The sequence below is a fragment of the Crinia signifera genome, chromosome 8, assembly GCF_055691185.1.
Source record: "Crinia signifera chromosome 8, ASM5569118v1, whole genome shotgun sequence".
In the NCBI taxonomy this organism is placed as follows: Eukaryota; Metazoa; Chordata; class Amphibia; order Anura; family Myobatrachidae; genus Crinia; species Crinia signifera.
The window spans coordinates 107,236,519-107,259,223 of record NC_139224.1 but is presented as its reverse complement, the minus strand read 5'-3'; the positions used below and the strand labels follow the sequence as shown (position 1 = coordinate 107,259,223).

The following is a 22,705-nucleotide window of genomic DNA, read 5'->3' as shown; positions in this document are numbered from 1 at the left end:
AATAATAGTGTGTTTGAACTTTGGGTAAAATCATTTACAATTAACACATCAAAGCAATGAAAGAGCTTCTACTAATTTCTGTACCGTATTACTGCCAATCCCAAACCCCAATGTTTTTTATGCAATACACATTTTTACCTCGTTCATCCAATGACATAGAGAGATATAATTAACTTAGTAACTAGGGGCAGCATGGATGGTGTAATGGTTAGCATTACTGCCTCACAGCACTGAGGTCATGGGTTTGATTCCCACCATGGCTCTAACTGTGTGGAGTTTGTATATTCTCCCTGTACTTGCGTGGGTTTCCTCCGGGTACTCCGGTTTCCTCTCACAATCCAAAAATATACTGGTAGGCTAATTGGCTCTCAACAAATTAACCCTAGAATGTCTGTATGTGCATGTATATGTGGTAGGGACTATATATTGTAAGTTCCACTGGGGCAGGGACTGCAGAATATGTATGTGCTATATAAGAAACTGTTAATAAATAAATTAACTTCTACTAGCATTTCATTCAACTCTGTTACTGGACTCATAAGTCCTTTCCCTAATGGTGCGCCCACACGGCGTAACACACCGTCAAAATTGCATAGTACATAGTGCAAATCGCACCATGCTATGCAGCACCAGTACCGATGCGTGGCCCCGCGGCATTGGGAATAAAAGTAGAAATAGGCCGGGCAGCACAGTCCATTTCTACTGTAGGAATGAGGGCCATGCTGCTCAATGCACCAAGGCCTCCGCTCCCTCCGCCGCACCTTCCCTCCCTTCCTAACAGCCGATGCCGGCGGATCGGCTCGTGTGTCTATCGCACTTTAAATTTGGAACAAACAGTAATAAAACAAGCGCCATGGGTAATAAACCAACAAGAAGGCCCTGCTCACAAGCTTACTATCTACATAAACTATTATACCCATTCAGAGGATTTCCTATTTTCAGGGACTCACTTAATTTGGATGTGAAAATTAGATTAGCTCTGTAAATGTAGCCCAGGGGTGCATTATGGGAGGGGTGTGTGTCAGATCTGTTTACTGAAATATGGACCACAAATTGGTGAATCAACCACTAACGCTGCTGTGAGTATATTCTGCTTCATCATATTTCAGTACTAATGGGGTGGCATTACTTGCAGATGGAGAGCCGTGTTTGTCTCATTAGAAAGTGTTACATCTGTATTGTGTATGTAGTGCAGCCTGACTATGGGTTGCTTGAGGATTGCTGATTACTGGGTAATTATCACGGTTTATAGCTTTCGGTATAATAAATCATAAAGAAAATTGCTTTTTAATTTGCACTTTATTTTTATTGTATCATGCATGACAAGTTCACTTTTATTGAGTGTTCTATGTTTTCAGTCTTTCAGTTTGTCAAGAAAGAAAATAGTTCACTACACCAGCTATGATCAAAGAAAAAGAGCCAATGCTGCTTTCCTGATTGGAGCTTATGCGGTGAGTGTTTATTATTGCGGAGACAGCCGTACATACAGTATGTGAGAGATCTGCAGCATAGAAGACAATTGACATTCATTAGGTCGACATAGACAAAAGGTCAACACAAGCAAAAGGTTGACATGGAAAAGGTTGGCTTGAAGGTTTTATTTTGGTGTCTTGTGTTGACAAATGCCGACATTGACACCGTATAAGTGTACCTCCTCACCTCACATGTCTCTCTTCACTCATGCTTTGGGCACTATTATAGTCCCCACACCCCACGTCCAATGGGATTGTAAAGTAGGAACAAGTCCTTTAAAAAAAAAAAATCATGAAAAACTCATGTGGACCCATTGCTTGTGTCGACCTTTAGACTGTCGACCTAATGCATGTCAACCTTTTTTCGTGTGTCCACCTTTGGCCTGTCCACCAATAGTGGTCCCACCTGTCAACCTTTTTATTGTCGACCATACCACCGCATTCCCCTGCAGCAGGTTCTTTTCTGACCTGAGAGGTGGCTGCCTTCTGTCCCCTGCATGTGAGTGCACACTGCTAAGTTCCTGACCTTCCGCGGCTACTTCTCTGACCTGAGAGGTGGCTGCCTTCTGTCCTCTGCATGGGCCTTATTCTGATTGGTGCGGATATTCCCGCATGCGGACGGACCGCCGATGTTGATCGTCTGCGCATGTGCAGAGGTCACTCTGCGCATGTGCAGGCGATTTCGCCGCACGGATTCTTTACACGCCACACAGGGGGCGTAGAGGGGCGTGAGGGGCTACTTAGCCTCATTACCCTATGCATACGCCCCGCGTTTCATGGGCGTTCCCATGCAAACGCGGGGCGTATGCATGGTAATGAGGCCGTGACGCGTGGGTACGGGGCGGGCATCTGACATCGCCGGATGTCAGCTGCCCGCCCCCATACATGATTTCACACGGACAAGTGTCCGTGTGGTCTTGTGTTGCGGGACCAGGTGGAGCGTGCGGCCCTGCATTCGATGTTCGTCGACCATCGAATGCAGGGGCTGCTCCCAAGACGGAGGAGGCGTATCCCCGTCCAATTTCATGCGGATCGCCACATATCCGCGTACGGACGGCAGGTGGCGATCCGTATGGAAGGCGGGGATTCGCCTGCACGGTTGCGGCCGCATATTCTGATCGGGCCGCACCGATCAGAATAAGGCCCCATATGAGTGCACATTGCTAAGTTCCTGACCTTCCACAGCTACTTCTCTGACCTGAGAGGTGGCTGCCTTCTGTCCCCTGCATGTGAGTGCACACTGCTAAGTTCCTGACCTTCCACGACTACTTCTCTGATGTGAGAGGTGGCTGCCTTCTGTCCCCTGCATCTGAGTGCACACTGCTAAGTTCCTGACCTTCCACGACTACTTCTCTGATGTGAGAGGTGGCTGCCTTCTGTCCCCTGCATCTGAGTGCACACTGCTAAGTTCCTGATCTTCCACAGCTACTTCTCTGACCTGAGAGGTGGCTGCCTTCTGTCCCCTGCATGTGAGTGCACACTGCTAAGTTCCTGACCTTCCACAGCTACTTCTCTGACCTGAGAGGTGGCTGCCTTCTGTCCCCTGCATCTGAGTGCACACTGCTAAGTTCCTGACCTTCCACAGCTACTTCTCTGATGTGAGAGGTGGCTGCCTTCTGTCCCCTGCATGTGAGTGCACACTGCTAAGTTCCTGACCTTCCGCGACTACTTCTCTGATGTGAGAGGTGGCTGCCTTCTGTCCCCTGCATCTGAGTGCACACTGCTAAGTTCCTGACCTTCCACAGCTACTTCTCTGATCTGATAGGTGGCTGCCTTCTGTCCCCTGCATCTGAGTGCACACTGCTAAGTTCCTGACCTTCCACGACTACTTCTCTGATGTGAGAGGTGGCTGCCTTCTGTCCCCTGCATCTGAGTGCACACTGCTAAGTTCCTGATCTCCCACAGCTACTTCTCTGACCTGAGAGGTGGCTGCCTTCTGTCCCCTGCATGTGAGTGCACACTGCTAAGTTCCTGACCTTCCACAGCTACTTCTCTGACCTGAGAGGTGGCTGCCTTCTGTCCCCTGCATCTGAGTGCACACTGCTAAGTTCCTGACCTTCCACAGCTACTTCTCTGACCTGAGAGGTGGCTGCCTTCTGTCCCCTGCATGTGAGTGCACACTGCTAAGTTCCTGACCTTCCGCGGCTACTTCTCTGACCTGAGTGGTGGCTGCCTTCTGTCCCCTGCATGTGAGTGCACACTGCTAAGTTACTGACCTTCCACAGCTACTTCTCTGATGTGAGAGGTGGCTGCCTTCTGTCCCCTGCATGTGAGTGCATACTGCTAAGTTCCTGACCTTCCGGGGCTACTTCTCTGACCTGAGAGGTGGCTGCCTTCTGTCCTCTGCATGGGCCTTATTCTGATTGGTGCGGATATTCCCGCATGCGGACGGACCGCCGATGTTGATCGTCTGCGCATGTGCAGAGGTCACTCTGCGCATGTGCAGGCGATTTCGCCGCACGGATTCTTTACACGCCACACAGGGGGCGTAGAGGGGCGTGAGGGGCTACTTAGCCTCATTACCCTATGCATACGCCCCGCGTTTCATGGGCGTTCCCATGCAAACGCGGGGCGTATGCATGGTAATGAGGCCGTGACGCGTGGGTACGGGGCGGGCATCTGACATCGCCGGATGTCAGCTGCCCGCCCCCATACATGATTTCACACGGACAAGTGTCCGTGTGGTCTTGTGTTGCGGGACCAGGTGGAGCGTGCGGCCCTGCATTCGATGTTCGTCGACCATCGAATGCAGGGGCTGCTCCCAAGACGGAGGAGGCGTATCCCCGTCCAATTTCATGCGGATCGCCACATATCCGCGTACGGACGGCAGGTGGCGATCCGTATGGAAGGCGGGGATTCGCCTGCACGGTTGCGGCCGCATATTCTGATCGGGCCGCACCGATCAGAATAAGGCCCCATATGAGTGCACATTGCTAAGTTCCTGACCTTCCACAGCTACTTCTCTGACCTGAGAGGTGGCTGCCTTCTGTCCCCTGCATGTGAGTGCACACTGCTAAGTTCCTGACCTTCCACGACTACTTCTCTGATGTGAGAGGTGGCTGCCTTCTGTCCCCTGCATCTGAGTGCACACTGCTAAGTTCCTGACCTTCCACGACTACTTCTCTGATGTGAGAGGTGGCTGCCTTCTGTCCCCTGCATCTGAGTGCACACTGCTAAGTTCCTGATCTTCCACAGCTACTTCTCTGACCTGAGAGGTGGCTGCCTTCTGTCCCCTGCATGTGAGTGCACACTGCTAAGTTCCTGACCTTCCACAGCTACTTCTCTGACCTGAGAGGTGGCTGCCTTCTGTCCCCTGCATCTGAGTGCACACTGCTAAGTTCCTGACCTTCCACAGCTACTTCTCTGATGTGAGAGGTGGCTGCCTTCTGTCCCCTGCATGTGAGTGCACACTGCTAAGTTCCTGACCTTCCGCGACTACTTCTCTGATGTGAGAGGTGGCTGCCTTCTGTCCCCTGCATCTGAGTGCACACTGCTAAGTTCCTGACCTTCCACAGCTACTTCTCTGATCTGATAGGTGGCTGCCTTCTGTCCCCTGCATCTGAGTGCACACTGCTAAGTTCCTGACCTTCCACGACTACTTCTCTGATGTGAGAGGTGGCTGCCTTCTGTCCCCTGCATCTGAGTGCACACTGCTAAGTTCCTGATCTCCCACAGCTACTTCTCTGACCTGAGAGGTGGCTGCCTTCTGTCCCCTGCATGTGAGTGCACACTGCTAAGTTCCTGACCTTCCACAGCTACTTCTCTGACCTGAGAGGTGGCTGCCTTCTGTCCCCTGCATCTGAGTGCACACTGCTAAGTTCCTGACCTTCCACAGCTACTTCTCTGACCTGAGAGGTGGCTGCCTTCTGTCCCCTGCATGTGAGTGCACACTGCTAAGTTCCTGACCTTCCGCGGCTACTTCTCTGACCTGAGTGGTGGCTGCCTTCTGTCCCCTGCATGTGAGTGCACACTGCTAAGTTACTGACCTTCCACAGCTACTTCTCTGATGTGAGAGGTGGCTGCCTTCTGTCCCCTGCATGTGAGTGCATACTGCTAAGTTCCTGACCTTCCGGGGCTACTTCTCTGACCTGAGAGGTGGCTGCCTTCTGTCCCCTGCATCTAAGTGCACACTGCTAAGTTCCTGACCTTCCACAGCTACTTCTCTGATCTGATAGGTGACTGCCTTCTGTCCCCTGCATCTGAGTGCACACTGCTAAGTTCCTGACCTTCCACAGCTACTTCTCTGATCCTCTCATGGTCTGACAGGTTCTAATTCTGCCTTGTTAATATTTTATGACAGGACAGAAATAAACAGAGCAGATCTCATATGTCAGGGTCCAGCTCAGCCTTTGTGAACTTCAGATGCCAGAAACATTGCAGATTAAAAGTGTGTTCCATTCTGCTTGACTTGTGCTGAACGGCCTCTGCTATTGTAACAAGTTCTGAGAGGACTTTTCAAGCAGTGACAAATATGAGCTGCAGATGATCAAGTTCTGTCATTGTTAATACCTGGAGTTTATAGATTGTGGTTCCAAGAAGGTGCTGGACTAGTCCATGATTATTATTGTTAAGAGGTTACATTACAGAAAATCAATAAGTCCTAGTAGCCTGGGAGTCTGTGACCTCTAATGTGCATCTGAACATGTACAAGTGCAGCTTGGCACAAATTTCCCATAGCAACCAATCAGATTCTTTCTATTATTCTCTAGAATGCAATAGAGTAATTATAGGTTGCTATGGGCATCATTATTGCCTGCATTTTCGAAGCTTATGTAAATGTGTAATGGTGCAATTTTGACTACAATTTTTACCATATACTGTAGTCAAAATAGGATAGAAATAGGATAGTAAGTTAGCCAAAATCGCAGTGTTTAGGAGGCTTATGATACCAATGCGCAGTCCCACGCCGCTAGTATCACAAGGAAAAATAGACTTTGCAGGCAAGACTATTTTGATTATGTTGGCTGTAGAAAGTATTTAGCCTAAGGATAAATAGCAAGATAGTAAAAATCACAAGTGCTGTTAGCCAAAATCGCATAGTCAGAATAGGATAGAAATAGGATAGTCAAAAATCGGCCATTAGCCTGAACCACAGCATGTGTACACACCTTACATTATTATGGATTAAAGATAAGAAAGACCACCAAATGATCTATTAATTCATAAAGCATGATGGAAACTCAGCAGTATTGTAAAATATTGAACGCACATTTAGGAATATATATGGATTCTAAACTCCTGAACAATTATACCAAAATGCTAATAAAGTTATTTGAAATAGTTTGTTGAAAAAACAAAAATGTTTCTGTTAATGCCACACACACTGGGTGATTTTGAGCTGAAATCAGCTCAGTTTTGCCAGTGTTACCAGCAGATGAGCGACGGGGTGGATGGCTTTCTATAGTATCCTGCTAAAAGCCGCCCACCCCCGGGAAAATTGCGAAGACGGGCGAAAATCATTTAGTGTGTATGCACTGAGTGATTTTCCCCATCATTGCTGTGCATAAACGCTGGGCAAAAACGCCTATTGTGTATGCACCTTTACTCAACAAGTGTTGCCAAATTCTTGTGCATTATTTTTGGTATAAAGTTACCAGTTAGTTATGAGCCTGGAGAATTGTCCTCTTCAGCACATCTCATTATGTGCATGGGTACAGGGTCATGTTTCCCTGCCCTGAATAATGTGCTGTGCCTACTTTTTTGGCATTTCAGGTTCACCTCCATGTGCCAGGGGAAGAACAGAAAAGTGATTCCAGTCTTCCATATACTTCATTCAATTCAGCTTTTAAATGTGCCCTGAGGTGCCATTGAAAGTTCAGACAGAGACGCAAAATCTTTTCATTTTGTTGCTCCCAGTTTTGTATACTTGATACCGTGACCTGCTCACTTAATGAATCACTGCTCTTCTGCTGCTCCGTCAGCACTGCCTTTACAACACCAGTGGGGTCAGTTACAATATTACTAAATAATTCATGTTAACGTGCTCCTTTCTGTCTTGGATATAGGTGATCTATTTGAAGAATATTCCAGAAGAGGCGTACAGAGCACTCCTAAGTGGTTCAAGCCCACAGTACCTTCCTTTTAGGTAAGAAGTCCTGGCGAGGACCCTGTATACAGTATATTTTACCCCCACAACTGCAACTGCCATAAATAGTATCGACAGTTACACCACGGTGCAAAAGATCTATCAGAAACTTCTATTACAGGTTGTGGGTGGGTCTAAATGATGGCAGTCTTGACTTTAGCTCTTTAGTGTCACCTGACGTCAGTGCCCTCTTCTAATTCGCCGCATAGCGGGCATCTGAAAAAATTAGTATAGACTTACTTTTTTAGAGCTAAGTCTAGAGAAATCATTCGATGGTGAATGACCATCGAAAGATTTCTCCTCCTCTGCGTTCAGAAAATCTACTCAGCCTAGTGAGCAGGTCTTCATTAGGGCCTAGGTGTCTTGTTGCTTTGTACTTTGTTAGTCTGTGTGGTGAGTAAAAGCATTGCTCCTAATTCTGTGAATCCATTCTCTACCACTGAGTTAGTGCTTGGTTTGTCACAGGCAGATACTACAGGTAATACTGCTACTCCCAGCTTTCTACACAGATTTACTCTACAAACGGTTCTGGGCTTAATTCAGTGTTGTATGTAATTGTACATCTGCAAGGAACCTGCATCAATTCCATCTAATGAAACTTCTAGTGCAGCAGGAGGCGTCTGTAGGAGATAGAAGCCTCCTGATCGCATTAGCGAGGAGTCCCAAGTGCTGTGTCCGAGGATAAAGCCTTAAATCACAATTGTTACAAATATGAATCAGGCCCTTTCCTAAGTGTGAACTGTTCATCTCTTCAAATCCAGCAGCACATTCATATCTTCTTCTCTCTTGTTATACATATTTCCTCCCAAATGCATAAAATCGCAGTGTACAAGGTTTTATCTCCCTGTGTACAGTGGCAAATGCAGGATTTTAAGAGGGGGGTTTCCAAATGTAATCCAAAATCTCCCACTCTGCAGGGCATTGTAGTAAGTACAGGAGTTTGGGGGAGCGTTAACAGCCCAGAAAATTGGTCTTTTTATACACTGGATACTGTATGGAATACAGTATTGATTTTTAACAGTACAGACCATCTCTAGTATAGGCTGTTTCAAACAATTAAATAAGATAAGTGGTTAGGAAAAGTTTAAACATATAATAAATAAATACACAAACATAATAGAACCATTACTGCACTTTCTAAGCCCACTTCATGGTAAGCTTCCTGTCTCTTCCTCCTTGCAGCTGCTCTCTGGCCCATTGCGATGTTTGAGGGCTCAGATCCACACATACAGTAAATGTGGTAGAAGAGGCTGGTACACTGGGCAGGTGCAGCAGCTCTGCTCTGTCCCTTACACTGCATGATGTGGTGGCAGCTCTACAGATCATTTTATATACCAGTGCTACGGCTGTCATAGTTTAAGACATTTGCCAAAAGGAGGAGGGTTTCCGGGCAACCAGACACCCCCCCCCCCCCACCACCACCACCAAAATATGATGATAAAGCACTATCTGAATTCTATTTATTTATCTATTTGAGCTTATTTGTTACCTTGCTAGTGTACCTTGCTCATGTAGATTTCCTCTTAGGAGATCAAACAAGGTTTTGTCTAGATGTCATTACAGACAATAGTGCAGGTTTTTTTTTCTGTATGACAGATCAACTTTAAATATAGCCCTCTATTCATTCCCTTGTGGTACAGCATGGGTTCTGCGTATACAGATCACATTTCCCTCTCTACATTTGTCTGAATACATGAACTTTTCAACTCCTGCATCTCTAGAATGTGAGCTATGTGAATGATGAAGGTGAGAAGTGGTATATGAGTCAGGAGCTGTGCTTGGGTACCCACAATCCAGTGCAATTTTCTGTCAACACGTGTATGTGTGCCAAGTATTGTTTTTCTAGGAATATAAGCAGACTCTCGGCCAGGGTCTGCACCTGCAGTACCCCAGGGGGTACAGCGGACATCTATATTCCTTATCAGTATAATATACACATTTGCAGCATTTATAAGCAGAGGCATTACAGCAAATTGAAATGCTTCAGAATGATCTAGATCTGAAATACCTGAACTACTCAACAGGTATTCCATGAGCAGCCTAAAGCAGCGATGCCTTACGTACACGTGGGAATTCCAAACCTCTGGTGTCAGCCGGTATTAGTGTATTAGAGGCTATATGAGTTCAAATATTATCACCCCTGACTCATTGTGCATACATTTCCTCCAGCGGCCAGCCGAACACCTCTAACCGTAGACTCTGCTGTCCCTGAAGGCTCCTGACAACATTGCAATGGCAGGCTGTTCTGCTTGTCTCATCTTGCTTGGCTGTCTCAGCCAGAAATTTGTGATCAGAATAAGCCTTGTGTAATAAGGTGTTTGTGGCAATCTTCAGAAAGTGGAATATGGACTATACTACATTATAGACCATGGAATATACACTTGGTGGCCTTTTTATTAGGTACAGATTTTTAGAACCAGGTATGATCCAGTTTTGACCTCAGAACAGACATGACAAACAGAACATACGGGTAGAGTCAACAAGGACCTGGAGACATTCCTTAGCGAATCTGTTCCACGTTGACAGGACAACATCACACAGCTGCTGTAGGTTTGTCTTCTGCACAACATACTGTGAATCTCACAACATCCCATAGATGCTAGTACATTTAGATCTGGTGATTCTGGAGTACATTGAGTACACTGAGCTTCTTGTTATCTTTATTGTGGGGGAGAGTACTTTGTGTTACTGCGCACCGTCCTACTGGAAGTAGCTACTAGAAGATGGGTTGACTGTGTCCATACTTGGATGCACATGGTCAACAACAATGCTCAGGTACACTGTAACATTTACATTTTGCTCATTTGGTATTAAGGGGCCTAGTTTTTTGCCAAGAAAAGATTCCCCACATCATTATATCACTAGCCGGAACCATTGACCTGAGTGAAAATGGATCTATAAATCCGTTCTGTTTACCTACCGTCTTCCATGTTGCAGTAAGAATTTGAGATTTACTAAACCAGGTGACTATTTCTAGATCACCTTTCCAGGTTAATGAGCCAATACCCACTGCAGTCTCTGTCAGGGTGATTTACACTGTAACATCCATTCGCAGGCCAGGGGGAACCTCACACATCTTTCGATTAAATGCTGGGCGTTCCCATATGCTAATGGAGCCACACGCCCCTCTCCGTTCACCCGGCGGAGCTTGCTGCATTAGCGCCGAACCTCACTGGCGGCATTGAATACCAGCAAAAACAGTGGGTTGGGGGGGGGGGGGGGTGCAGCGGTATTGGGGGATCAGGGGTGAGGAGGAAATCTGAAGGCAACTAAAGAGCCCACTAAGTGTATACATGAAATTCAATCGAGAAATACTCATGTCGCCTATTGCCATGTCGACATATTGCTTGTATTGACCTTTTGACCATGTCGACCATATGTATGTCAACGCATTGTTGACGCTAGATATTGTCTGTCAGCCATCCTGATACCCTATACTATTCTATACCCTATAGTATCACTATACTTTAGTTTAAGGGTAACTTATTATTAGCCATGACATTTAAAGTGGAATTATCCCTGAGAGAACGCAATCTGCTAGTATGTGTGTAGGTCACATGTGCTGTCTCATTTGTCATGACCGTTACAGATTAACTGGTTGCACGATGTGACATAAAGGATGTCTATGTCATAACTTCCTCTGCCCCATGTAATAATAAGTGATCAGTTTCCTATGCTAATCTCATATCACAGCAATGCTTCCTCCTGCCCCCAGCATGCAGCACAGGTCGCTACTGTGTGAGGGGGGGATACGGTCACTAGGTCGACATGGGGTTAGGTTGACACATGCATTAGGTCGACATACCCAAGATCGACAGTCAAATGTTGACCTCTGCCGTCAGGCGGTATTTCGTGCCCTAACATTCACTAGGGCGTATTGGTAGAATAAAACAGTGTGCCGGGCATAATGAGGCACCGTGCCTGAATCATGGTGTGCCTGAATATTGTGCCGACATTCAGGCCAAAAAAAGCGAAAACCCCCTGTCGACCTAATGCTTGTGTCAACCTAATGCCCCTGTCAACCTAACCCCACGTTGACCTTAAGTCATGTTGACCTTGATACATGTCGACCTTTAGTGGTCAACCTAATGACTGTTGACCTTGCTCTTGTCGGCCCTATGACCCATACCTGCGTGAGGCTGGTGATTATAATGTAGCATTCTGACTATTTCTGTGTGCTTCCATGTTGGTGGCTAATGCAGAAAGGGCTATAGGGGAGATGCTTGTTCAGGAGATGGCACTGAAGGATTAGGACTCATTGTATAGTCCTGCTGCCCTACCTTTGGTTACATAATGGTAATAAGCACATAGAATAAGCATCTATGCATCGCCAGCCAATCACAATCATGCAGTGGTAGCCTATCAGCACAACAGATGCTTACATTTACAGCAGAGAACTCATACATTACAGATGTTGGTTTTGGGATCCGGTTGTTGTTCATATCTCTAATAATTTGCTCTGCATTGCTTAGGTGTTCTTTCCTCAAACTCTGCTCTGCCTGTATTAATACTAGGGATGGCCATTGGTGTGGTTGCCACCAATGTTAAACTTTGATGGTATGCATTGGTGCTATTGCAAGTGGCAGTCGATGTTAGCCAACTATGCAATGGATGATCATCGATGGTTTCACCAACCAATGGTCATCCCTTTTTTTTTTTGTGACTGAATCAGTGCCCGGGGCAGGGCTTCACAGGTAACAGGATGGAGCTATTTTCAGTGTCAGGGCACCTTGGTAGGGGCATATTCAGTTATGCTGCACTATTGATGGAGGAAACTATCTAGATCTCATCCAGACACAGGCCTTTGTCTAGTTCACTCGCAAAGGCAAATTCCTTCTCAAATGGCCAAAACCATGTGCACTGCAGGTGGGGCAGATGTAACATGTGCAGAGAGAGTTACATTTGGGTGAGGTATTTTGTTTCTGTCCAGGGTAAATACTGGCTGCTTTATTTCTACACTGCAATATAGATCTTACTCTGAAGTAAAACCCCACCCAAATCTAATTCTCTCTGCACAAGTAACATCTACCCCACCTGCAGTGCACATGGTTTTGCCCATTTGAGAAGGAATTTGCCTTTGCGAGTGAACCAGAATAAGGGCCATAAACTATCAATGATTATGAATAATAGATGGTCGATGGTCATCACTAATTAATACTTGTATACAAATATTTAATTTTTTCAATATTTAATTCTCAGTTTAGTCTTCATGCCCACCAATTAGGATACAGTCAGCACTGCAGATATAAATATGATTTATCAAAGCTTGCAGGGAAGTGGAAACTGATTGGTTAGCACTTTATGTCTCTGTAAGCTTTGCTAAATCTGCCCCATTGACTTTGAGCACTGTGTCTGATGCAGATTAACAAGAGCTAAGGCCTGATTTTGAGGTGGATGCTGCTGAATGATTTGCCAGAGCCATGGGGCTGCTGAATGATTTTCCAGAGCCACGGGAGCAATGATATACAATTGCTAGTTATAGCCTTGCCCTGGCGTACCAGCCTGTATCCGATACAGAAAAACTTAGGTTGAAACACAACCAATCGGGCGCAAACACTCTATTTCACCCTTGGAAAGAGAGATTATATTAAAAGGTAGACGGCTGCTACCAATTAACAAATTGGAGGGTTTGTTGGGATAGAACAAAAAAACAAATGAATACATGTGAATACACACATGTATCCAGAGAGCGCCACACAATTGGAATTAATTCAAAGCGTTTGTAAATTTATTGTTGTAAACATAAAAAATGGTTATACCAGAAGTGCAAATTTATAATAAAAAAGACATATATTAAAAATGAAGATAAAAGGAGCAACGCATACTAGTATAAAGGTGATTGCAGCAGATGATAGTCCCAATAATTGATAGTGCAAATGAACTCTCCTTAGTTGTAAATTACAATTAGCTTAGTCGCTCCCTGTATGGAGCTTGTAGATGGTATTTTCCAGGGAAACTGAAAGGATATTTAGTAGTCGTTTTTTTATATAGATTTTGTAAATATAGTCCATCCTGTCCTTGGACCGCTCAAGCACATCAGCTGATCGTCAACAGGTGGCGACAGCTGACAGTGTAGCTTGAGCGGTCCACGGACAGGATGGACTATATTTACAAAATAAGGAGAGTTAATTTGCACTACCAATTATTGGGACTATCATCTGCAGCAATTACCTTTATACTAGTATGCGTTGCTCCTTTTATCTTCATTTTTAATATATGTCTTTTTTATTATAAATTTGTACTTATGGTATAACCATTTTTTATATATGTTTACAACAATACATTTACAAACGCTTTGAATTAATTTTAATTGTGTGGCGCTCTCTGGATACATGTGTGTATTCACATGTATTCATTTGTTTTTTGTATCTGATACATCCACTTTTAGCATCTCTGCATGCTGCGACACTGCCGGTAATTCTCAACACAACACCACTACGTACACCATCAACATTGCACCTATAATATGGCAGGTGCAGCTTCTCCCTCCAAGTATGGCTTCCATGCCAGCACCTGGGAACACAGCCATTTCTGTGACATGACAACGATACTTCTATAACACTCCCACAAGACAAACTTGTGTGGGGTTCACTTCAGGCCTCCTCCCAGTGACTGCCCAGGTATGCCAATCACTTTGTCTCTCCATTTCTGAAACCATGTCACCCAATCACCATAAGGGATTGTGTGCAGCTCAGAATCCGGTTCCTAGCACTGAACGTTGGCTGAGCCTGTTTATTTAGTTCTTTCTTAAAGTATTCAAGTAGGTGTCTTTACCAACACATTCCTCCTCTTCGCATTTCTTCTTCTTCACACATTTCTCTGTCCTCCTTTGGCTTGCGTTCATACATCCTCCTACATCTCCTATATGTTGCATCTGGCAGTATTCCCCTTTCATGCATGGTTAATTTCATGGAAATGTAAGCACAGCCAAGCCCTCTGTGTACTATTGTAATTGAAATCCTTATCATTAGGCTTCCTGTGGTCTAATTCCTGAATAGTTATGACAGTCATTGGCTCTGACAAAGCATTATAAGATAAACATTGTTCTCTTCCTCTCGCAGAGATGCCTCATTCGGGAACTGCACATATAACCTTACTATACTGGACTGTCTGCAAGGGATCCGCAAGGTAACTTTTATAGTGTTTCATTTGTAAGTACACCAATATACAAATATAATAAAGATAGACGTTATGCACATGGTGTGTAAATTGTTTTTATTATTATTATCACGGCACATGATCCATTATTTATTTTTTTGCAAATTCTGTTTTATTGAAATCTCAAGAAGTAAAGGGGGAATTTTACAGCTGGAAATCATGTCACATAATACAAGATTAATGTCACATAAGCAAGTACAGCAATGAGTAAACAACAAAATGTCAAATGTGAAACTAAACGAAGTTGAAGGGGAAAAAAAAAAGCAATTTGTGTCCAGTCTGTGTAACATGAAAAACATACCATAATTACTTAAATGGTTTTGCAATGAAAAAAAGGGAGTGAAGGAGAGAAAAATAAAAAGGGAAGGAAAGAGGGGAGCTGAATGAGAGAGACAGAGTTAAAAGAAAGGGAAAGGAAGTCCCATCCTAAGGTATAAGGTGCTGTAGTGGAGGAGGGCAGCATGTGACTCTGATAGTCCATTGTTTCCTTAAATCAAACCAGGTGGTAGTGAATTGAGAGGAGGATTGTTTAGAGAAGGAGGTTAAATCCTCCATTAACATGTAAAAGTCAATTCTCTGGAACCATTTCGATATAGGGGGTAAAACATCAGTTCTCCAAAAACATGGGATAGTAGGTCTAGCGACGTTCATCAAATGCCGCAGTAGATAGTTGTTACATTGAGATACGTATAGGGAAATCCATTAAGTTTAGTAGCCAGAATTCAGGAGTCTCAGGGATTGGTAAGCCTGTGCTTTGTTTAGTTATATAGAATACCTTTTTCCAAAAAGCGGCTATTGTGGGCCATTGCCACCAATTGTGAAGGGGCGTGCCTGGTGAGTGGCCACATCTCCAACAATGTGCCGGCACACTGGGAAACATTTGATGGACACGGTCAGGGCAGCGGTACCATCGTAAGATGATCTTATATTGTGTTTCAAATACTTGTAATGAGGAAGAACTGGCGTAAGTGTATTGAAAGTTGCTGGACCATTGTTCAGGAGTGAGTTCTCTATTTAACTCTTTTTGCCAAGCTGAGACAAATGGAGGAGGTTGCAAGGGGGTGCTAGTAAGGCACTGTTTATACAATAATTTAATTAAATGTCTTGGTAAGGAGTCACAGAGACACAATGATTCAAATCTGGTCGGACTCCACCCCCTTTGTGCGTGTAGGTAGTTTAGTTTATAGGGTGGGATGTATTAATATACATTGCCGCCCTTCGCCTGGCAGCCGCCGCGATGCTGCCGCATATGTACTAACATATGTAGCTAGCATCGGGTTGCGGTGACGGAGACCCCGCGATACCTTTGATGTGGTCTGCGGGGGTCTCCGTCACATCCCGGCGGCTGCCAGTGTCCCCCTGCGTCTCCTCCTCCCTGCAGCCGGATGTCCACTCGGCTGTGACACCTGCTGGGGGAGGAGGAGATCAGGAGGGGGGGGCGCACGGACGGCAGACATCCAGCGACGATAGAAGCCCATAGGCTTCTATAGGGTAGAAGCCTGGCATTTTTAGCGGATATTTTGAGGATCTCTCACAGCAACATTGGCACTCAAAGGTATATATAAACCATTTCTGACCATGACATTTAGAATAATTATTTATTTATTTACAGTTATTTATAGCGCAGCAGATTCCATTGTGCTTAACACTTGTAGACAGTGATATAACAAACTGGGGGTGAGATGTACTATGCCTCGAAAAGTGATAAAATGAGAGAAATAAACCACCAACCAATCAGCTCCTACCTGTCATTTTTCAAACACAAACTGTGACATGGCAGTTAAGAGCTGATTGGCTGGCTGTTTATCACTTTCCATTTTATCACTTTTCAAGCTTAGTACATCTGGCCCTGGGTAACAACAGACAGACATGGAGGTAGGAGGGCCCTGCTGCAAGCTTACAATCTATTCTAAATACCCACTGGATGGGAAGCGGCTATTGGGTCACCAGCATGTTGGTCGACATGCAGGAATGTTGACATGACTGTAGGTCGACATGCGTTATGTCGACAGGGTCATTAGGTCGACACGAGCATTAGGTCGACATGGAGGTAGATCAACAGTCAAAAGGTCGACATGGGGTTTTTCACATTTTTTTTGAGCCGACATGTGCCGACAGGCGGTATTTAATGCCCTACCATCCACTAGGGCATGGTGAGAGAATAATATAGTGTCCGAAGCATGGCAAGAACAGCGAGCCATGCGCAGGGACGCAGTGGTACGTTTCAGTGTCCATGTCAACTGTGTCGAAATTCGGGGGGGGGGGGGGGGGGGGAATGTACTAATGACCCTGTCCACCCTAACCAATGTTGACCTACAGTCATGTTCACCTTCCTGCATGTTGACTTAGTGGTGTCGACCTAATGACTGTCGACCAACATGCTGGAGACCTAGTGATCCATACCCCACTGGATATGCACAGATAATGGGCCTCATATATAGTTAGATGCATTTACACACTGAACATACACAAGAAAAGGCACCCAAATAATGGATGTCACCAGTGCCCTCAGTGGCATGTGGCTAAACAGCATGCATATAGACTGTGAGAGGTGTGAAGAGATCACTGTATGCAGGTATCACAACAACATGACCAATGTTTCAGGACTCACAGGCTTCTTCACATGACTCATTTCACTCTGGCTCCTGTTGTTGTCACATAGGTTGTTAATGATTTTCTATACTTCTATACAACAACTGAATAATATACCTAATGTATGCTAAATAATGTCTAATGTATGTGTCTCTTCTCCAGGCTCTGCACCTCGGGTTTTTTAACTTTGAAAGCTTTGACGTAGATGAATATGAACATTATGAGGTGGGTTTATCTTCCTATTGACCACAGAAAGCCTCAGTCATTGCATTTACACCGTGGGAAAGGAATATGTGTTGTGTGTCTTGTCCAGACTGTCTGATACATCAATTCTAGATGTGACTGTTAAACACTAGATGGCGCTCTAAGATTTCATGGGACACTTCTTCTGTTCACAGAGGGTAGAAAATGGTGATTTCAACTGGATCGTTCCAGGGAAGTTTCTGGCATTCAGCGGCCCTCATCCGAAAAGCAAAATTGAAAATGGTAATGGTTATCAATGTTTCAAAATGTCATCAGATTCTCAATTAAACTATGTCTTCCCAACACTTCTATTCTATTACCTGCAAATTAATGTTTGTTTATTCTTTTTTTATTTATATTTTTGATCAACCATGACTTCTAATGGTGTGTACACACGGTCCCTTAGTCTTGCTATTCGATCACACAGCAAGCCACCTGACATGCCTGCGATTTGGACGATATAGTGCAGATTTGCACTATATAGTCATTGCAGCCCTGTCTATCTGAGTTTCGATTTGTGCTGCCACAGGAGTGCGCATCGGGATCCCAAGGTAAATACCTGTGCAATCTGCATGCGATCCCGATGCGATTTTGACCATATAGTCAAAATCTCATGCTGTTTGTACCCATGTGTACACACCATAACTGTCCAATTTAGTTGGTGCATTCCCAATTCACAAGTCTCAAATGTATTGCTTACATGAAAGTGGGTGGTGTTCATCCAGAAAAGCTCAAAACAGAGCAGGGTTTATTTTGTCCTACTTGTGCCTAAGAAGGCAATTCAGTATGCTGTGCTGTTCAATCTATGGTGCTGCTGGTTACATTGCCAATACACAGGGGTACATTTACTAAGATGGCAGTTCTATTGAAGATGGGATGTTGCCTATAGCAACCAATCAGATTTTACTTCTTATTTATTTTGCACCTTCCAAAAGATAATAGATAGTTTCTGATTGGTTGCTATGGACAACTCCCATCTTAGTGAATGTACCACTTACGGTAGCCTAACATTGATCAGTTAAGTGCTCACCCCTTATGAGTGTGTGAGGTAAAACGAGCGATGATGAGTTTACAATCTGCCGCCATTATGAGCTCTCCCAAACCCTCAGTGACACATAGCGCCAGATTGATTTGCTTGGCGGTATAGCTTAATAAACTCTGTAGCTTTTTTCTTTAAGCCTAGAGTGTTTGTTCTTAAAGTTGATTCTGTGGAAGAGATACGTAACGACATAATAACTCCTGTGACATTTGACAGGCTCCATTGTCTTGCACACGTTAAGATCCTAAAATAACAAGATATAGAGAAAAGCATTACCTTAAGTACATATTGTGTTAGAAACATCAGGTACTATGACAGGAGTAACAAGCACTACAATATATTGATCTTTTTTGTAGAAGTCATGGGCAAATGTATTCACATCTAAATCACATATTGCAGTGCCCCCCAATGACATCTAGACCTCCCTCTGCCAGTAGGTCACAACCTCTAACTGGTGCATTGTGGGAGGATTATCACACATGGATAAACCTTACCCATCTGCGGTTATTGAAGTAGATAAATAGATTAGAAAACAAAGGTTCTCTAAGCAAGCTAAACGCTGAATGTTAATTTAGTAACACTTTTACAGGATATGGGAGAAGTCATGCGGTATGAAAATGACACATTCATTTCTTAATTGCAAAGATGCTAATACTTAGGAAAACAATATGTAACGTGTGTATAATTTAGCTATTTTCCTGATTGAAAGCTACAGAATGAGAATGAGACACTCCCCGAAAATGGTTGCAACACATGCGTTACTCCACTCCCCTTACCTCCCGCAAACAGTCCTCAAGAGGACTGCCATTCTGCATGCCGGGTCCTCCCCACTATTGTGCAGACGCTTTGCTATATAGTTCTTGCAAATTACCAGTAGACCCCTGACTGATTTGGGTCACGGCAGCTTTGCGCAACATCACATGCTACCTCCCCCTGAAAGCCCATACACTGTGGTCACATTTTTTGGAATGTGACCGCAGATTCAGGACTCGTGTGCATGTGAAGATCGCCCCAAAAATAAAACAATTAGCGATGTTTGGTGATCTTGTGATGAGGGCCAGTGAGCGGTACTGCTATGGTACCTTAAAGCATGCACAGCCAGCCAATAATTGCTCATCTATGGAAATATCAATATCTCTGAATTAGGACCACTGTTAAAGCCGATGAACAATTATTTAACGCCAAGTAATACGGGCAGTACGGACAGTGTACTGGTTACCATTACTGCCTCACAGCACTGAGGTCATGGGTTTGATTCCCACCATGGCCCTAACTGTGCGGAATTTGTATATTCTCCTTGTACTTGCGTGGGTTTCCCCCAGGTACTCCGGTTTCCTCCCACAATCCAAAAATATACTGGTAGGTTATTTGGCTCCTAAATTAACCCTAGAATGTCTGTGTGCGTGTGCATGTGGTAGGGAATATAGATTGTAAGCTCCACTGGGGCAGGGACTGACGTGACTGTTCACATATTCTCTGTAAAGCACTGCGGATTATGTGTGCACTATGTAAGAAACTTTTAATAAATAATAAATAAATAAATAATAAATCGCATTTTCTGTGGCAGGCCTGGTGCCAGCTATTTCCTGCAGTACACATGCACAATCCCTCCTCAGCGGGGTGTTGTCTGATTATTACTATAATTGCATTATAATTGCAAATACTATCTGTGTATTTTATCATAATCCGCTTGTCTTTTGGTTCTGTTTTTCTTTTCCTCTGCTGTCCAATGCTTAATGCGCTAATTAATTTTTGTTTTGCTCCTGTCCTGTGAAGGTTACCCGCTCCACGCCCCAGAAGCTTACTTCCCATATTTTAGAAAAAACAATATCACTGCTGTCATCCGGCTGAACAAGAAGATTTACGATGCCAAGCGGTTCACAGACGCAGGGTTTGATCACTACGATCTATTCTTCGTAGATGGCAGCACACCCAGTGATGGCATAGTCCGAAGGTTTCTGAACCTATGTGAAAACACGGACGGAGCTATTGCTGTTCACTGCAAAGGTACGCCTAACAAGTGAGGCCTGCAGCTACATTGTGAAAGCGGCAGCCATACTATTTTGTGGTTACACTTAATGCAGAAGGCCAATTTTGTTTTATCCAACCTGTGACTTGTTAAAGGATGTTTCCAAGTTTGTGTTTTATGAAAAAAAATTAAATTTCTCACCGGCCTGCCACAGTTTAGCGAACCCTGCCCTATGCTGAGGCCTTTGTAAATGAGTACACAATGGGCCGGATTCATAAAGGGTTCGCGAAAGCAAGAGCTTTCTGCAATGGGCAAAAACATGTGCACTGCAGGTGGTGCAAAATGTAATATGTGCAGATAGAGTAAAGGCCCCCATGGTTCGACTTATCCTGAGGATAAGTTGAACCCAATTTCCCCTGAGCACCCCCCGGCAGCTCCCCGGGAGTCTCACTTATGAATTGGCACTTCATGTGCCATTTTTTACATGCAATAAATCGCATGCCCTTTATCCCATGTAAACTTCTTTGGAGCTGCGGGGGCAGGAGAGTTAATAAAAAAATAAAAACCTGGGCAGCAGCAGTGAGAGTCTACTCTGAGTGCCCAGGGGTGTGGGTGACGGTGCAGCGTCGCGGCGGGAAGTTTCCAGGAAGCACCAGCAGAATTTAAAAAAAAGTTCAAAAGACAAGCTGAGAGAGAGAGAGAGAGAGAGAGAGAGACAGAGAGCACTCTTAGCCAATCAACAGCCAGCCTGGCTTTTGAATTTTTAAAAAAATTCTGCTGGCGCCGGCCATACGGCACCTACAGCTCAGCGCAGACTGGCACCGCCGCTGCCTGCCCCTGCCCATAGGTGTGTGCCACACACCTACGCATTGGACCAACACATCAGGGTATGTCACATACATCTGATTTGGGCTGATTTCACGGCCCAATTCATCAGAATTGGCCCAAATCGGACCAGTGTATGGGAGCCTTTAGATTTGGGTGAGATGTGTTCAAACTGAATTTTAAATTGCAGTGTAAAAATAAGGCAGTCAATATTTACCCTGGACAGAAATAAAATAACTGGAATTAATGGTCGTTTTGTCTCCCTAATCAGACAAAACTATATCAACCAAAAGATATCTGCAATACAGAAGTTCTCTTCAGTATATAATAAATTCATAAAATAATGTGTGTATGCCAGAAAGCCAGTAGTTTTTGGTGTTACAAACAGAAGGGGAGTGGCCAGTACTAATGAATGGAAACAAATATTGTAAAATAAATAAAGAATAATCTGTTGCACATCTACACTCACAAATGGAACATATATTTCCAGCTACACTCACAAATGGAACATATGTTTCCAGCTACACTCACAAATGGAACATATATTTCCAGCTACACTCACAAATGGAACGTATATTTCCAGCTACACTCACAAATGAAACATATATTTCCAGCTACACTCACAAATGGAACATATATTTCCAGCTACACTCACAAAGCCACAGAGTTGTTCCCCTTTCAGACATAGGACCCGGAAATTTCCCTGCTCAGACCCAGGATTTTCTCTTTCGAAAAATCCAGTTTTCGGTATAGACCCCCTTTCACACTACTTCACAGAATTTTGGGCCCCTTTCAGACATTGCGGATGAAATGGAATAGGGTGAGAGAATCAGAAAGTGAGAGATTTGGTAAGAAATCTGCAGTTTTTTTAAAGCGGCAATCATTTACACGTCAAAATCAAATTGGTTTTGCAGTGGAAATGATTGCGGCTATAAATAAAAATGGAGATTTCTTACCAAATCTCTCACTTTCTGATTCTCTCATCCTATTACATTTCACCTAAGATTTTTTTTTCCAGTTTTGTCGGTATTATCATAAGGGGACAGTTTGCAGGCACATAATAGTGATGTGGGGGCAGCCCTGACTGGACTGCGTGTGGTTTACAGTTGTAAATAATTTACATTCCATGCATCATATACCAATAAAAATCCCATACGAGTTTTCCTTTTCCAACACTTTTTATTCAAAGAATCAAATCTTGTTCAAGAAATAAAAATGATGAAAGTCTTTAACATATATCTTGTAGACAAGGCTCTTCACTCTATGCCCTCTGGCACTGGCACACTTCTCTGCACTGGGTTCTGTGTTCCTCTCATGTGTGG

The 22,705-nt window shown here is 44.3% G+C and overlaps 1 protein-coding gene across 3 annotated transcripts in view; it reads left to right on the top strand.

The window, feature by feature from the left end:
• Positions 1–22,705, top strand: part of CDC14A (cell division cycle 14A) — a 125,996-nt gene that overhangs the window by 56,865 nt on the left and 46,426 nt on the right. For all 3 annotated transcript variants that reach the window (XM_083156937.1, XM_083156935.1, XM_083156936.1), the window contains 6 exons: positions 1,359–1,451; positions 7,478–7,557; positions 14,619–14,685; positions 17,470–17,532; positions 17,706–17,793; positions 20,366–20,596. In XM_083156937.1, coding sequence (XP_083013063.1) covers positions 1,359–1,451; positions 7,478–7,557; positions 14,619–14,685; positions 17,470–17,532; positions 17,706–17,793; positions 20,366–20,596 — 622 coding nt within the window. The remainder of the gene's footprint in view (positions 1–1,358; positions 1,452–7,477; positions 7,558–14,618; positions 14,686–17,469; positions 17,533–17,705; positions 17,794–20,365; positions 20,597–22,705) is intronic.